At 47.2% G+C, this 17,382-nt stretch overlaps 3 protein-coding genes across 5 annotated transcripts; 1 reads left to right on the top strand and 2 right to left on the bottom strand.

Moving 5' to 3' along the window:
• Nucleotides 1-8: 8 nt before the first annotated feature.
• ARPC3 (actin related protein 2/3 complex subunit 3) lies at nucleotides 9-5,802 on the bottom strand. Its single transcript, XM_058037234.1, has 8 exons — nucleotides 5,748-5,802; nucleotides 4,503-4,831; nucleotides 3,394-3,493; nucleotides 2,399-2,475; nucleotides 2,070-2,138; nucleotides 1,655-1,781; nucleotides 1,260-1,354; nucleotides 9-522 (listed from the first exon to the last, which is right to left on the bottom strand). The coding sequence occupies exons 1-8, from the start codon at nucleotides 5,800-5,802 to the stop codon at nucleotides 460-462; spliced, it is 915 nt and encodes a 304-aa protein (XP_057893217.1). The 3' UTR covers nucleotides 9-459.
• Nucleotides 5,803-6,090: 288 nt separating this feature from the next.
• On the bottom strand, nucleotides 6,091-10,106 carry GPN3 (GPN-loop GTPase 3). The gene is made up of 8 exons (XM_058036976.1): nucleotides 9,993-10,106; nucleotides 9,799-9,907; nucleotides 8,899-9,066; nucleotides 8,374-8,498; nucleotides 7,625-7,740; nucleotides 7,227-7,323; nucleotides 6,725-6,853; nucleotides 6,091-6,338 (listed from the first exon to the last, which is right to left on the bottom strand). Exons 1-8 carry the CDS (start codon nucleotides 10,038-10,040, stop codon nucleotides 6,276-6,278), a joined length of 855 nt encoding a protein of 284 aa, XP_057892959.1. The 5' UTR covers nucleotides 10,041-10,106; the 3' UTR covers nucleotides 6,091-6,275.
• A 185-nt stretch (nucleotides 10,107-10,291) lies between these two features.
• Nucleotides 10,292-16,860, top strand: DENR (density regulated re-initiation and release factor). Of its 3 annotated transcripts, none has more exons than XM_058037259.1 (8): nucleotides 10,292-10,469; nucleotides 11,450-11,564; nucleotides 12,273-12,292; nucleotides 12,397-12,481; nucleotides 13,102-13,191; nucleotides 15,193-15,309; nucleotides 15,788-15,927; nucleotides 16,562-16,860. In XM_058037259.1, the coding sequence occupies exons 2-8, from the start codon at nucleotides 11,459-11,461 to the stop codon at nucleotides 16,604-16,606; spliced, it is 603 nt and encodes a 200-aa protein (XP_057893242.1). In that variant the 5' UTR covers nucleotides 10,292-10,469; nucleotides 11,450-11,458; the 3' UTR covers nucleotides 16,607-16,860. The 3 variants fall into 3 exon arrangements, with proteins under 3 accessions (XP_057893242.1, XP_057893240.1, XP_057893239.1); XM_058037257.1 differs by lacking the exon at nucleotides 10,292-10,469 and adding an exon at nucleotides 10,735-10,862; XM_058037256.1 differs by lacking the exon at nucleotides 10,292-10,469 and adding an exon at nucleotides 11,034-11,105.
• Nucleotides 16,861-17,382: the final 522 nt, after the last annotated feature.

The raw sequence follows: 17,382 nt of genomic DNA, 5'->3' as shown, positions 1-17,382 counted from the left end.
TTACCACGTTAATTACAAGCAAATTTTATTGAAAACAAGGTAAAAATCACTGCACTGGACAACACAGCGTGAGAGGTCTGTTTTCCCTGGACACACGACACCGACTCCAGCCAGCAGAGCAATGACACAGCTCCCGTGCCCCACAGCCAAGCCCATTTCTTCATTTCTTCTCTTAAATACAAGCCCTGTTTTAAATGCTGTAGCCATGATTACAAAGCAGCTTGCATCTGAAACAGCGCGTTAGAAATCACTTATTAAGCACCAGCTTAATAATATTTGCTTACACAACTTATCTTTTTGCTCTCCCTCTATCACTCATTGACAGGTTTGGTTTTTTCTTTTTTTTTTTTTTTACTTCATAAGCACTTAATTTTTTCTTGGTACAAAACGTATCCAAAACAAAGGCAAAAGACTCAAACATCTTGCTGTGGAAATGCTTAAAGTTGTTGCCACTTTGCTTCACTGCCCAGGGCCTGAGAGACTCTTGTTCATGAACTGCCTCTTCACAAAGCAGATCCACCACTGCAGAAGGAAGTACAGAGTCAGAAAATCAGAAGTGGTTTCCATTGATTTTAAAGTATTCAATCTCTGACACACAACAAATATTAAGGCTCCAGTTTTACAGATAGTTTTCCACACTTGAATTGAGGTGAACAAGACAATAGGAATGGACACAATGAGTTCATATTACAGGATTTTGAATTAATATGTGAAACTACTTTGTCTTATTTTACTTTTGTTATATTTTATCCCAATCCAATCATAAATGAGAGATACATCAGGAAGCTATGCCTTTGAAAGTAAATTAGCCTAAGTGATTTCAACATGAAATGCAGTCACATTTGCCCATGAAACACGAACACTCAGGAGGTGACTCATTCATTGATTAGCGATATTTTCAATCTGGACAGAGGCAAAACAATCGACTTCAAAGCAGCTCTCAAAGCAGAGCTGCCTGGGAAGAGAAACAGCACCTCTCGTGCTTGTGAACTCCTTTTGCCACCCCAGGCACGAGCAGATGTGCAGTGCTTTGAAGAGCTGAGCCAGACCCCTCTCATTACTGCCCTGCTTTTGAAATGGCACTCACTGTCATATCACATCAGATTACATTTACTGATAACCTGCAGCTGCCATTTCACTGTAAATTCAGTCAGGCTTGGCTGGAGTCACCCTCACCCATCATCTCCCTTCTGTCCACACGAGGCTGAACAAACACCCCCAGCCTCTCCCTGACTGTGCTGATGGCACTGAACTCTCACCTTGCTTGGCTTGTCGCTCTGAGGATCAAACACTTTGTCACACAGGCGGAGGCCGGTTTCTTGCCTCAGCTGCTGCAGGTAGGCCCTCATCACCTCTGAAAGCAGCACAGCAAAAGCAGGGTGAACTGGGCAGCACCAACCCCAACTGGATTTAACAGAGACATGTCAGACATCACTGCTTAAAGCAGAGAGGGAATTCCATATCTGCAGGCTGCAGCTGGCTCAGTTGATTAGCTCCATTTATCTATGGAACCAGGGGAATCCTCGAGGTCAGAAAATCCAGCTTGTGCTGCCTTCAGAAGACAGACTGCGGACTTAGAAGATTTAGATTTAAAGTAATTTTTCTAAGTGCAGTTAATGAAGTGTGACCCTCAGAGGCGCTGGGTCAGCCTTACCTTCCTCCTGCTTGTTGGCAGGTTTGGCGTAAATGGCGTTCAGAGGAAAGCCAGGCTCCCCTGGGATTGGGAAGTTGGTGATTCCCAGTGTGTACATCTCCTTCTCTCCCTGGCCTTTGGAGTTACACTGGAAAAACCAGGCAAACAATGGGTTAGCAGTTATGAACAAAAGCTGACAGAGAATTAGAATCAAATATTTTACAAATCTGGAACGGGAAAATTAATCAAGAAGAGCAACACAGCATATCCACAGCCTTGGAGTATTTGAGGCTCTGACAACTGGGACTGGGGTCCATGGCACATCTCCTTCCAGGATTATTTGTTCCCCTGGAAGGGGAATATCAGGAAATCCTTTCCTTAGAGCAATCCTCAGAACAGACTTTTTCCCACCTGCACAGGAATTCAGTTTTCTTACCTTCTGCAGCTTTTTCAGGCACTCAGAAATGTAGAGGGTGACATAGATCAGTGTTCTGTCAGCCTCATTCTGCAAAAAAGAGCAGGAACTCTTAGATTACAGAACTTTGTGGAACTGATAAAGCCTGAAACAGGAATGAATTCAAGCCATTTTGGGCTACAGTTTCCCCATGAGAGAGAGATTTGCAATTCATGACATTTACCCAACTTTAAAGATTAAGTGGAAGGGGAATTTGTGATCTTCTGGAATTACTTCCTTGAAAATAAATTTACATTCACAGCACTAACCCTCCAAAGAACTAGAATATGCTCAGTATCTCAAAAAATTACCTTAATTTCATAATTTTTGAAGAAAACATTAGCTTTGAAGTAGTAGATGGCTTCATCTATAATATCTGTGTCCTTAGCTATAGAAAAGAGATACAGAGTTAAGCAGTGCACTGTTACACTACATTTGTGATAACTTTTACTCACTGAAGTACATAAATAAGGATTACTGCAAAAGCAAAACCATGGTATTTACAAAAAGGAGAAGTCAGCACCACATAACAGAAACTTCTGAAACACCCTGAGTTCAGACTGTAATATTTAAGCTTCCTACTACCTTCTCCTTCCCCTCTGTTACTTCACAAACAGCAGCAATTCAGCAGTTCCCCACTTCTCCACCACTTTTGAGTAACTCATCAGAGTTTTAACATCATAAAATGATAGAAAAAAAGGTTTTGGAGAAAGCACAATCACTCAGATTCCATTATCCTCTTCAAATAAAGGAGGGGAGCAGAACACAGTGAGAATCTGACTGCTTAAATCCAGAGACACTTCCTTTCCATTTCCTTGTTCAACCTGAACCCACATTTCTGGGGAACAGCACGCCTGGGAAGTTCAGGTGTTGAAGGGGAATCTGTCCTGGCTGCCTGTGGGCCCTGTTGGGGTCGGAATTTCATTTCAGTTTTTGCAGCCCCACACCCCGAGTGCTGCTGTCCCTCAGAGCAGCCCAGAGTGTGAGCTCTCTGTAGCTAAACCTCCACTTCCTCTGACACCAGCTTCACACCAGCTCAGCCTCCTCAAAATCCTGCTCAGAGCACAGGGGGAAGCACCAGAACAGCAACCAGAGGCTCGGGTTACTGAAACCACCAACTCAACATGGGGCACGATTATCTGTGCATAATTATTTTCTACCATTTGCACAGCTGAAGTAGTTGAAAACTTCCCCCCTCTCTGCAAAGCTTTCCATTTCCCACTGGTGACTCTTGCTGGGGCTGGCTCAGAGCAGCCCCTGGGATGATGAGCTACATTCAGTAATTCAGAGATTATTATAAACTTACTTTCTCGAGGTGCTGGGCCCTTGAACTGGCTTCTGATGGGTAACAGTGCCATGTTCCCAATTAGCTTGGTGTCTGAGTCCATTAAAGTGGAGTGGTAAGCCTAGAGACAGGGAGAGCTGGTTATTGATCCTACTGAAAATAGACATTTCCATTTCCAATCATGTGTCTTCATCAAGCAGGAGTCACAGCCTAGTTCGTTATGATGCTTCCAGCATTTTATCCTTGCACAAATAATTGCTATTTTCTATTTAGGTCCAAATCTTGGTGCCATTCTGGTGAAGACCAGGAAAGCACCGGGAAATTGGATAAAATCTGTATTGTTGGTCTGCAGGCACAGTTCATCCCCAGGCTGCCTGACCCCACCTTGGCAGCTCCAAGGGGTAACAGCCCTGCTCACCTGCCTGAGTTTTGGGGCATTGCACTGAAAGTTAGTTGTCATTAAAAAACATGTAATTTATTTATTTAATGTCTGGGTATTAACAGTAGATAATTATAAATAAAGCCAGGCTTAATGCAGTAAAAAAAAAATCCCAACAAAACTGATTTAAGTGAAAAACAAACCAGCTTTCTGCATACAACAAATTCTTCCTGGAAAGCCGATTTTAAACAACTAATAAGTTCAGTTTTACGCTCTTTCCAATGTGCTGTGCCAGGCCACTGGGAATCCCTCATCTCCCTTTCGTGGGGGGCAGAGGAAGATGTGACTGGGAGGGGCTGGGTGTAAAAAGCAGTTTATTGCACTGAGGGGAAGGTGGTGCGAACAAAGCCAGAGCAAAGCCCGGCTGTGACCGCCCTCTCCCCCGGGGCTCGCACCCTCCCGGCCGCGGGTGGGTCCCGGCAGGGGGAGGAGGAAGAGGAAGAGAAGGAAGAGAAAAAGGAAGAGGAAGAGAAAAAGGAAGAGGAAGAGAAAAAGGAAGAGGAAGGCGGTGGCCCTGCAGCAGGCTCCCATGGAGAGCCATTCCCCGCTCCCCGCAGCTGCAGCCCCCGTTTCCCCCCGCAATGAGCAGAGCCCCTGCCCCGGCCCGGGATCGCCCCCGTCGCCCCCGGCCCGGCCCCGCCGCCCGCTCCCTCCTGCCCGCGCTGCCGCCGCCGGGCGCGGAGCCGCTCACCGGCATCTCGAAGGGCAGGAGGCGGCTCGGTGGAGCCGGGCGGGAGGGGAGCGGGGCGAACCGGGCAGGAAAGCGGGCACAGAGCTTCCTCCTCCGCCTACGCTGCAGGAAATGAGGCAGCGGCAGAGGCGGTGCGAGGAGGGGAAGCGGGAGCCGCGCACCGCCCCGCAGGCAGCGCACCGGGAAGGGAGCCGCAGGCAGCGCTGTGCCCGTGCGGGGAGCGGCCACCGAGAGGCACCGCTCCACCGGGGCACCGCTCACCGGGGCACCGCTCACCGGGGCACTGCTCAGCGAGGCACTGCTCACCAGGGCACCGCTCCACCGGGGTACTGCTCACCGGGGCACTGCTCCACCGGGGCACCGCTCCACCGGGGCACTGCTCCACCGGGGCACCGCTCCACCGGGGCACCGCTCACCGAGGCACTGCTCACCAGGGCACTGCTCCACCGGGTCACCGCTCCACCGGGGCACTGCTGCACCGGGGCACTGCTCCACCAGGGCACTGCTTCACCGGGGCACCGCTCCACCGGGGCACCGCTCCACCGGGGCACTGCTCACCGGGGCACTGCTCCACCAGGGCACCGCTCACCGGGGAACTGCTCCACCGGGGCACCGCTCCACCAGGGCACCGCTCCACCAGGGCACCGCTCACCGGGGCACTGCTCCACCGGGGCACCGCTCCACCAGGGTACTGCTCACCGGGGCACCGCTCCACCGGGGCACTGCTCACCAGGGTACTGCTCACCGGGGCACCGCTCACCGGGGCACTGATCCACCGGGGCGCCGCTCCACCGGGGCACCGCTCCACCGGGGCACCGCTCCACCGGGGCACCGCTCACCGGGGCGCCGCTCCACCGGGGCACCGCTCCACCGGGGCGCTGCTGCACCGGGGCACCGCTCACCGGGGCACCGCTCACCGGGGCACCGCTCCACCGGGGCACCGCTCACCGGGGCACCGCTCCACCGGGGCACCGCTCCACCGGGGCACCGCTCACCGGGGCACTGCTCCACCGGGGCACCGCTCACCGGGGCACCGCTCACCGGGGCACTGCCGGGACCGGGAGGGTTCCGAAGGGGTGCCGCGATGCTTCGCTCCCAGCTGTTTCTCTCCCGTGCCTTTCCAGCACAGCCCAGCCGGCGGCACCGGGCACTCCATGTAAGGAACACAAGAGGGCTCCAAACGTGCTGTGTTCAGTCGGATACAGCATTTAAAGGTGCACATTCCAATTGCTGTCAAACCATTACCTTCCCTGACACCCAGCGTTGCTGAAATTGTCCCCTGGTATCGGACTGCCGGCATGAGTCAGGGAGACAAAATGGGGAGGTTTGGAAACTGAGTCACAATAATTCAACTGCAGGGCTGGGGTTTATCCTTTCAACACGCCCCAAGCATGGCTCATCCCAAGGCAGTCTGGAGGTGAATTAAACCATGGTAGTTTCCCCAACTTTCAGCCAGATCAAGACTTTCCTGAGCCTTTTCCTCTAGATATGCAGGATTTGCAGGTCTGTTGAACCTCTTGCCCAGTTCTGGCTCTGCTTTTCTATATGTACTAACACTGGTCTATGTATTTTATAACACACACAAACATAATAAAAAAAAATGTTTATTAAAGTAGTTACAAGGTCATGTAACTCACTCTCCATTATAAATATTAGTTATTTTACAGATAAAACATCAAGTGTGTTTGTGTAGGGTAGGGGTTGGGTTTTTTTTATTTCATTTTTATTTTTTACTAAAAACAAAATATTTTCCTCCCAGTTTGAACGTGTTTCTTACTCATCCACATGATCTTGAAAGTATTCATCCACAAGAGGAGATTTATCTTCTTCACATTCCTGTAAAAAAAACCACAGAAAAATATAAACCTTCCTGGGATGAACACAGGAATCATTAGGAGACTTTGAACAGTCATGCAGGAAAACATCTAAGTGATCTCAGTGGTCCTTTCTGGCATTTGAAGGTTAAAACTCTGTTAATTTTGAAAATCAAAGCAATACTTTTAAACAACCATTTGATCAACCTGCATATGCAAGATGATATTAAAGAATTTCATTTTTATAACTAAATGAAGATGATACAAGCATTGTCACTGAAAGACTAAACATGGCTTATTTTGAACCATACTAAGACAATTTATTAGCATAGCAAAAAACATATTTATATCAGAACTTCTGTTATGGATACTATTTAATTTTTTACCTTCTCACCAACAGCCCCTTACCTTTGGTTCTTTAAATTCCAGATCCTCTCCGTACTGAATGGTGAAGTCGATGTGCTGCAGGACGATGTTGATGCTCTCCTCATCAGAGCGATCCAAAGGCAGGAACCGAACCATGCCATAGTCATCAATCTGCACAAGGATTCAAGGGAAACGCAGGGAAATGCACAAAGGTCATTCTCAATCACAGCACTCAAAGCCACTTCCTTAAACCACTCTTTTCTGGACTTCTAAAATACCATTTAAAGTCACACTGCAAACCAATGGCAATTCCGTCCCCAGAACACCTGGCTACCAATCCTGAGTTCTACACAGCAGCAAATTCCCAAAATTGCCAACAGAAAAGAATTCAAAGAAAATGTATTGGCTATGATCCAGATATCAAGAGCATTATATCAGTAGTATCAAGAATCTCATGCTAGTCTGAAGAACTAAAAAACTGAGTTAACAGAGGCAAAAAGTGATAGTGAATTTTAGGGTACCAGCTCAAAAGCAATGTACCTACCAATCCACATATAGATTTGGTCAGCTTTTTAAACCTTTTGCTTTTCAGTATATTTGTAGAATCTTCAATCATAGAATACATATCTGGATCCAAGTACCTGGAGAAACAAAGTCATCATCACCACTGAAAGTCTGTCATTCAGAATGACACAAAAGATCCAAGATAAATTATTTACAGAAAAATCCAGAGATCAGTACAAACATGGAGCTATTCTTTTGACTCTGACTAAACTAACCAGCCTGCCCAAATGTTTAAAGATTATTGCTTGAAATAAACAAAATCCATCTTCTCCCACTCCAAAAGAGCATGTTTTAATTGTGGGGAACATTAGACTCAACTTCCAGTGAACTTTGCCTCAGTATGTTGTACTACAGAGTAATTATTTTATTGGAACTTACTTTTCTATTTCCTTCTTGGCTTTCTTGCTCAGCAAATCCATTTTGGTCATGACGTTAATCTGTGGGATCTCCAAAGAGATCATTGCACTGAGAGCTGCCAGGATTCCAGAAATAAACTTGAAGAGGATGAAAAATGATGTATTAAAGTACAGAAAAGCACAACACAAACATGCAGGACAAGCACAGGCCAAATCTGGTCATGAATATATGGAACATGGACACAAAGCCATGTGAGGAATCATTCTCTCTGTTGGAAAAAGGAGGTGCTGAGTACCCCCTCAATTTTTAGAGCTTCCAATATGGATCTGCCACTGAAAAGGGCGTTAAGAAAACCCAAACCTTTATTGGGACAGTTACTGCTAAATGGGGAAGGTGGCCTGCTTGTTCTGGGATCTGAGAAAGCTCTCGTGGAATCACAGAAGAATTTAGGTTGGAAGGGACTTCTGGAGGTTACCTGGCTCCTACAACTGCTCAAACAGAAGCACTTCCAGGTCAGACCAGGCTGCTCTGGGGTTTGCCCAGTCAGATTTTGACTCTGTGAATGCCTGTCCCAGTCTGAGCACTCTCACAGTGCTGGCTGTCTGTCCATCCATCTGGGTCTGTCCTTGCTGCAGGCTGTGCCTGAGGCAGCTGATGACAGCAACCACATCTCCCTGGACCTGGCAATTTTTTCCTCTGGGCAAACCCAGCTCCCTGAATGGCTCAGACTTTATAAAAATGAACTTTATCAACAGATTTCAAATGGATACCTTGAAAGATTCCACCATGAACTGAGAATCCACGAGGAAAACTCCACAGACACGGAATTCCCACTGCTGCAGCTGCTCCACCAACTGCTTCATCACTGGCAGGTGTGTGTAGAGCTCGATCTGACCTGGGGGACACTCAGGATGTTAACAGGTTGGAATGTGAAGCAAATAGAACAGCCCACAGTTATATGTAGACAGGGGAACTGTACTTAAATAAAAACTGGTGAGGAAAGCACCCTCTTTTCAGGCAGCTTCGTGTTTGGGTGAAGTGGAAAAGATATAAAAGGGGTTTTTTCCTCCTTTGGTCTCCAGTTAGTGCTAGTTTGCAGTTGCCACAGCTGATGATGCTACCAAACATCTGTGCAGTCACCCAGATCAGCTCAGGACCAAGTTCACTCCTGAGACACCTGAAAGTGACTCTGACAACTGTTAACAGCTCAACAAAATGGGAATTATCACAACAGTCTACAACCAAATTTTCCAATGCTTATGAAGAGTGATACCAAAACATTGGCGTGTGCTTACCTGGGCAATCAAACAAAACATAGTCATCCTCCACGTGCCCGAGGCTCTCCTCCAGCCAGCTGAAGTTATTGGCAAAGTATTCCATGCAAAACACCAAGCCACCATTGGGGCCAAACCTCAGGGACTCGTCTTCCATGACATCATCCACTTCTATCAGCTCACGGATATCTGTGACACACAAACGGCACCAAAGGCAGGGAGTGAGCTCTGCAGGGAGGGAATGGGCTCTGCAGGCTGGGAATGGGCTCTGCAGGGAGTTCAGCAGCTGAGAAAATCAACAGGATTTCACAGCAGTGCTGTGGGATCTCCCTGGCACAGCCAGCCGCCAAACACAACCGGTTATGTTCATGAAACTTACACAAATGCCTTAATTCCCCAAGTAAATATATGCCAAATACTTCCTGGGACTTGTTTTGAGGGTTCCTGGTGACTGTCTGGGAAACATCTCATTCCCCAGATTTTCCTCTTATGCTCCTGTATCTTCTAATGAATCTCTTCTGAAAGTGCCTCAGCTGTGTGGCCAGGTCAAGATGCACTTTTCCTATCACCTTTGTTCAGACACAAACACTGTTGTTGTTCTCAAAGCTGAGGCACTGCCGGTACATGTCAACCACTGGTGTAGGCAAATACAGGGACTGAGCAGGAGCTGGCACAGGGCAGCAGCCCCTGGCGCGGGGAGTTATCCCTGGTACAAGAGTGCGTTCATCTCTGACATCTCTGAGCACTATTTGCTACCAGACTAGAATTATTCACCGATTTAAGGATCACACGTTATTTTATTGAAACGATTTTCCCACATCTTCCCCCGCTGCTGCACGGGCTCCGTTTTAGAGGCACAGAACCGGTCCGGCCGCACGGGCAGGGCTCGGCCGGGAGCCCCGCCGTGCCCGGGCCGCTCACCTGCCATGACGGGGTAGCTGAAGAGCTCGGCCGCCGGGTCCAGGTTCACCACCTGCACGGCGCGGCCCAGCGCCTCGCAGTGCTGCACCATGGTGGAGCAGTACGTGCTCTGCAAGGCACACGCGGCCGTCAGGAGCCGTCACGGGGCTCCCGCCGCCCCCGCTCCCCGCCGCTCCCCGCCGTTCCCCGCTCACCTTCCCGCTGCCCGCCGGGCCCATCACCAGCTGCGCGTACCGGGGCATGGCTGCGGCGGCCCGGCGGGGAATGGCCGCTGCGGCGCCCCGTAGCTCGGCCGAACCCGTGACGGCTCAGCGCATGGCCCCGCCCACCGCGGTACGGCGAGCCGGCGGGGTCAAACCGTGCACGCCCCTCTCGCGAGACGGCGGCGCTGGGGCGGGCGCACGTGCGCGCGCGGTGAGGGACCGGGACCCGCCGCGGCCCGAGGGGCCTCCGGTAACACCGACACCGCCCCCGGGCCCCCCGCCCCACCCCGCTCCGCTCAGCCCCCGCCGGGCGGCTCCCGCACGCGCCCGCTCCCTCTCCTCCGGAGCCGCGGCGCCGCCGCCGCCCCTCGCAGGGATCTCCCCGGTGCCTGTACCGAGCATCCTGCCGGCGCCCTCCGTGCCGTCAGCCCCGGCACCGCCCCGCCCTGCGAGCCCGCCCCTCCTCAGGTACCCGAACCGCATCCCCCCGGCTGCCCCCATCCCCTCAGCTCCCTCATCCGCCCAGTTCTGCCCTCACGGATCCCCCCGCTCCCCTCCATCCCCTCAGCTCCCTCATCCCCTCAGTTCTGCCCTCACGCATCCCCCCGTTCCCTCATCCCGCCGTGTCCGTGATCCCCGCCGTGTCCGGTGTCCCAGCACCATTCCCGACCCGCCCTCACTTCTGCCCCCGGAGCACCGGGCACCTCCCGGGCCTCTGTGGGGTCTCACGAACACCCAGCACCTCACCTGTCCATCTGTCCCTGTCCCTCTGTCCGGAACCCACCTGAGCCCTGGGAATTTCCCTCAGCGTTCCTCGCTGCTCAGCACGGCTCGTACGAGACCCCAAGCTCCCTCACACAGGTTCTGTCTGTTCCCACCGTCCTGGGGGATTTCCTGTGTGTTCCAAACTCTTTCCTTGTTGACTTCTGTCATCTAAGTGCCTTGCTTGAAAACGTGTGTGTAAACCACTATTACATCCGTTAGTGGCTTGACTTTGCTTTCCTTTTTTTGTGCTCTGTTTTTTTTTCCCAGTGTTCTTGGATCAGATTTTGGCTCTTCAGGCACTGATTTAAATGACCCTTTTCCTTTGCTAATATGCAAGAGGTACCTGCCCCCAGTGCCCCCACTGTTCGTGTGCCACTGATTTAACATGATATTTCACTGAGCTGTCCTTAACCCAGCGTGTTCTCTAATTCCATGTGGGTTTCTGAAAGATTTTTCTTCATTTTGTGGCTCTTTGGCTTCTTTCCCCTTATGTGCTAGAACTCCAATACTGCTTGGTATCCTTTGTAGCAGTTTTCCCTATGTTTTCATTCTTTTTGACTCCCATTTCCCCGTCCTTCTCTTTGACACTTGTCCCTATTTCCTCTGGGATTCTGGAGCTGGGGGGGCTGTGACTGACTCAGACCCAGAGCCTGGGTGCTGATTGTGTCCCCTGTGCCCCACAGGTCGGTGACATGGCCACGGATGTGGCCGAGCCCGTGGTCCCTGAGTGCAGAGGGGACGGCAGGAGCGGAGCCAGGTCCGACGCCGATTATCCCCTGAGGGTGCTCTACTGTGGAGGCAAGTGCTGGGACAGGGACAGGACTGGGACAGGACTGGGACAGGACTGGGAGCACGCATCCCTTCCTGCAGGAAGCCATTAGCACAGAAAAACTCTGAGCATTAATATGATAGCAAGAAATGGAATACATTAAACTGCTATACTGTGTTTACAAGTGTTCTTTACTCATTCTGTTTGTAGTTCTATGGGTGAGATTTAAAGGGAAGTAAATTGTCTTGGCAGGTGTGTTTTAGATAGGAATGTCATTTTGCTTCAGGCTGGAAAACAGTAGGAACCAGCCCTGCACAGTTGGTTTGGCTGTCCCCTCTTTGGGACGTTGGCAGCTCTTGGAGAAGGGAAAGCTGACCAAACCACCTGGTGCCTTGTTCAGTGTCTCCTTTGCCTCAGGTAGAAGTGGTGTTTTGTTCTGTAGCTTTTCCCAACCTTGGGCTTCTCCTCCCCTTCCCTCAGTGACTGGCAGCTCTTGCTGTGGTGGTTTTAGCCTAATGCAGAGCGTGTGAGCACAGGTCTAATGAGAGGGGAATTAAAATGTGGAGTGGCAACAATAAAGAAATGTTTTTGAGTCAGTGTGTGGTTATAACCAGAAGTTATGTAAGAACCCATCCCTGACTTTGAAACAACATTTGGAATTTAATTACTAAGCCTGTAAGTAAAAAGTAAAAAATTCCTTTTGTAATCTGTTCTTCTTTTCCCCCTTCTTTCTCCAGTCTGTTCGTTGCCAACAGAGGTGAGTAATTTTTTGTTGTCCAAGTTTCCTTCTGTCCTATTATGCCCTATATTGGTGTATTTGTGATGTATTTTTTCATTCCTCCACTTATATATTTTCTCTAGTACTGTGAATACATGCCTGATGTGACTAAATGCAGACAATGGTTAGAAAAGAATTTTCCAGATGAGTTTGCAAAACTTACAGTAGGTAAGAGTCTTTTCTATTTTCTAACTGATATGTGTCCTTGGATATATTTGGAAATATCTGTCCACTTCTTATCTCTTCCCTTTTCCTGCCGTATCATGTGAAAGTTAATGCTTTGGATGCTCTGAAATAGGTTTTATGATGTCAAAAAATACTAAATAATCAATTTGTAGTTTTATTAATAATATTTGGGGTTTCTTAAGGTTCCTGCTGTAAACATCTATGCTCTTGTTTCCCATCAGAGTTAGTTTATTGGATTTTGTGTATTTCCAGTCTACAGTGGATGGCTGGAGGAAAGGTCATTTATAATAGGGAACTTATTTGTTTGCATTTGGAATTTCAGTATTAACATTATCATTAATTTCTGTCTCTCTGTGCAAGAGCCTTTATTGAAATTGTTGTTGTAGCTTTGTTGTTGTAGCTTGGAGCTGAGGCTTTTCTGGAGTCTAATTTGTACAAATACTGTAATGAAGATATAACATGCATCAGTCAAAAGGCTGCTGCACTAAGTTTAATGATTTATCAAAATATCACTTTACTTACTCCCTGTTCCTGTAAGGCTGTGGGTGTTTGATCATTAATTTTATTCTTTCTTCCCCTCACTCCTTTCTGCTGCATTTTAGAAAATTCACCTAAACAGGAAGCTGGGGTTGGAGAAGGCCAAGGAAATGTGGGAGGAGGAGAAGAAGAGGAGAAGAAGAAGCAAAAGAGAGGCAAGGTCTAAATAGTTGATTGTGGTACTGATTTCAAAGCAGTTTGGGGCATCCCTCTCTCACCTGCTGGGCTGGAGCAGGGCACAAATTCCTTGCATTTTGGTGTATAGGAAATATACATGGAATATCTTCCTCCCTCTGGTCTGTGCCAATGAAATGTTGGAGAGGAGGGACAGGCAGAGAGAGGTGACCTGCACCCTGTGCCCCACGGCTCCTGTCACCACTGTCACACTCAGGGAGCAGCTCCTCCCCAGCTGGGATCAGCTGGCATTCCTCCCAGAGTGCTGAGCCCTGTTGAGCAGCACTTCATGGGCTGCTTGCAGAGTGGAACAAAGGCTGCTCCCCTCTGGTAATGCCTCCTGACCCTGCTCTGCCTTTGTTCCTTCCACCTCTCTGCATTCACAGAACAGGATTTGGTTTTGTGCTTTTGAATCTGTTACCTGTGTGTCCATCAGCAGCTGTGTCTCCTCCCAGCAGTGCTAATGAAAAACATTCTCTAAACTTTGGAAGACATAAAGTTATGTGGAACAATTTAAACACGCTTTTATCTTCAATCATTGGAGCTGTTTCTGCTGAATTAATTAACATGCTTTCCACCATAAATCAGAGTTCTGGAGCTGTTAATGTGTATTTGCCTGTGCAGTGTCAGTTCTGTGTAATGGTCCAGAAATTATGGCTAATACCCAGTAGTTTCATATTTTATGGCACATATATTTTTGTTTTATTTTTGGTATCTTGGTAACCAGTTTAATTTACCTTCTCAGCAGGCAATGTCTAGTGACAACAGTAATTCATGTTCTCTAACTTGGATGCTTTTCCCAGAGATTTCAGGACATTTTATTTCAACATTAATTTGTTGTGAGGGGTGGTCTGATTAGTTTTCAGTCTGGTATTTGGTTTTAAAATAAGAATTTAAAATATTTGGTGATTTTTCTCCTAGAATCCAAAGTTCCATGAAAACTTACAGCATGGGGTTAAGTAGGATGGTGTAAGAGTGACCATAAGAGTGTGAGGGGAAAAAAAGCACAAACTTCATGAGACATTGCTGAAACTCACAGAAGGAAATTTAAGGCAGAAATTTACTGTCTAAAAATTATCAGACACCAGTTTATATTAAAACAGAATTAGAAGTGCTGCATGTTAGAAACAGAAACAGCCACAGGGGTTGGTTTACTTGTCATAAATTCTTTAGGTTTTCATGCTGAGAAGGCTCAGAAACATGAAACTGTGCTTACCCTGGAATAACATGGTGACTGTACACGACGTTAGCTGAGATCTTAATCTGGCTTGAAGAATCCTAATGAGTGGAATGTGTATTTTGCATGCTTTACTCTGACTCAGAAATGCCTGAAACGGGGAGTGTTCCCACAGGCTGGCCTAGGAGCAGGCAGGGGAAAGGTGGTGGTGTTGAATGCAGTGGGGTTGGGCTGCTCTCAGAGTGTGGGGTTGGCTCCTGGCTCACATTTCCCTGCCTGGTTCACTGTGGGGTCGTGCACAGGTGTCCAGAACTTGATCTGCTGTACAACCCAGCAGCCTGAACAAAGCAAGACCTTGTGGCCTCAGGAATGGGCATGAGCAGCTTGCTTTGCCTCACACACAAACCATCAGGATGTTAAGATAGTTGTGGAAAATATCAAAGAAAAATTTATTTCTAGAGTTATGTAAATCTAGACCAAACACAGTGATTGGTAAAGTGTGGGGAAAAGCCCTTTTTTGCTGATTGTATTGGTGGTCTGCTATGCAACCTGTGCTTGAATGCACATTTCACATGTATTTCCCATAATACTGGACTTAAATGTGGGATCTTTCTTAAATAATAGTCAATCTCAGACAATGTGCAAAATACATTTTTGTTTACCAACAGTGTTGGGGAGTTAACAGTTTCTTTGTTTATAAGGGCAAAGTCTTACCTTGTATGCTTTTTTCTTTGATGAACTATGACGTAATTAATCATGTAACCTTTAATTAATTAATCATGTAACCTTCTGCTCTGTTTTAAAGGTGGAAGAGGTCAGATAAAACAGAAGAAGAAGACTGTACCACAGAAAGTTACGATAGCTAAAATTCCCAGAGCAAAGAAAAAATACGTCACGAGAGTGTGTGGCCTTGCCACATTTGGTGAGTTTGGGTTCTCCTGGTATTGGATGTGCCTGCCTTTACCCTCATCATAATTCTTCTGGTTGTTTTCCACTGGGGAATCTGCTTCCAGCTGTGAGATGGAAGTCCCAAGGTGCTTTTTTTTTAGCAGTTCCAAAGCTAAAAGTACACTGACTTTCCACAGGGATAAATTATTAAGGTGCTTATTGCCTTAATAAAGACAAAGAGGGTTACAGTTTTTTTGAAACAGGGTGCAGACTCACCTCAAGAGAACATGTAGAGGACATTCAGCAATTTCTACCTTGAAGCATTTGTAGCTCAGCAGAGTCAGATGTTTTGGGTGTAAACAACAGACTTGGCTTTCAGTGGAAACTCTAGCAAAGCTTCAGCTGTGAAGTGCCACTACTTTTTCGAGTTAAAACACGATTTTGGCTTTAATCTTGAGAAAATATTTTTATGAAAACAACTGTACTTAAATTGTTCATTTTCCCCTGGGCAGAGATTGATCTTAAGGAAGCACAAAGGTTTTTTGCTCAGAAATTTTCCTGCGGTGCCTCAGTAACAGGAGAAGATGAAATCATCATTCAGGGGGACTTCACAGATGACATTATTGATGTCATCCAGGAGAAGTGGCCTGAGGTAATGAACCTTTCTTTCTCTCAGGTAGACACACACTTTTCCACACTAGCCTGTGATTTACCAATGATTTTGGAGAAGGGATTCATCTTTGGCAGCACAGATTGGTGCACAAAAATAAAAGAGCAGTTGTTGCATTCCCACCCTACAGGGAGGGAGGCATGTCAGAATAAATGCAGCTGTCAAATATCTGTGCCTTCTTTGTGACCATTTCTTAACAGTGAGTGTCTTAAGTATTCTTACATTGCCATGCTATTTTTCAACACCTCATAAAATATTGCAAAATTAAAACAAACAAAAAAGCCCCAAGCCCCACACATTTGTGCTTCAGAAGAGATCAGCCAGTGTGGGTTGGACTGAAATTTAAAGCTGAGAGTTGTATTTGCAAGGGCTTTCTCTGACTCTGCTTTTTCCTGGCATTTCCCAAGTGGAATTCTTTATGGTTTAAGTCCTTAGGGCTGTCTTTATTCCCAGCCCTGCAGGCTCAGCTGTGTCCTGGAAGCACGTGTCACTCACCCAGGGTGTACAACAGGGGATCTGCAATGGGGCTCTTCACTTCTTTACATTTACAGGGTGTACATTGAAGGATGTAAAAAGAAAATACTTAATTTGCTGTGTTGTGGCTTTTTCTCCCTAGGTGGATGATGACAGCATTGAAGATCTTGGAGAAGTCAAGAAGTGATAGTGGAGGACTACCTTTATTTAATTATATGGTTATAAATGATATAGCAAAAGTGAGGCTTCTAAATCCATTTGCTCTGCAGTGAAACTGTGGAGAACCCATGTCCTTGGCATTCTCACTGTTCTGTATAGGCTGCTTGGTTTTCTTTTTTGTTTTTGGGGGTTTTTTTTTGTGATATTTGCCAAAGTTAAATTGGGGTTCTACCATGCTTAAGCATGAAGTAGATTTAAATAAAATTACTGTTCCTCACTGAATAGTTTCTAAGGTTTTTTGTATCTGCTTTCCTCTACCTATCTTATGGGAAAATAAGAATTTAAGGCATTAAAAGTTTGTTTTCCATCTGCTGTCCTTTCTGCTGAGCTTAACTGAATAAGGCACGTGGCTGATGTAGACACTTTTATGTCTCATTTACCTGCAGAGAATTTTAGAAATCAGAATGGAACAAACATTCTAAAGGTTGGTTAGCAGTGAAAGAACAGTGAATCCTGAAGTGGTCATTCTACATCCCTGCCAACTGAATTATTTTATTAAGTGGAAACACTGAGTAATCTGTGAATATGACTTGGAAATTTATAGTATTTTCATAATTCCAAAGATCTAACCTGCTGGGCTTCTAGATAAGGCAATTGTAATGGCTTTATGCTTTTAACCTGCAGCTCATTCAAGAGTGGTAGTAATGAACATAAATTAATAGTGAGCACTATTCCACAGGCCATGTTAGCAGAATTGGGGTGGGGTGCCAGCTCTGCTGTCTGTACTCCCACAAACAGCCTCGA

Source organism: Melospiza georgiana, chromosome 18, assembly GCF_028018845.1.
Source record: "Melospiza georgiana isolate bMelGeo1 chromosome 18, bMelGeo1.pri, whole genome shotgun sequence".
Classification (NCBI taxonomy): Eukaryota; Metazoa; Chordata; class Aves; order Passeriformes; family Passerellidae; genus Melospiza; species Melospiza georgiana.
This window is presented reverse-complemented; position numbering and strand designations above follow the sequence as displayed.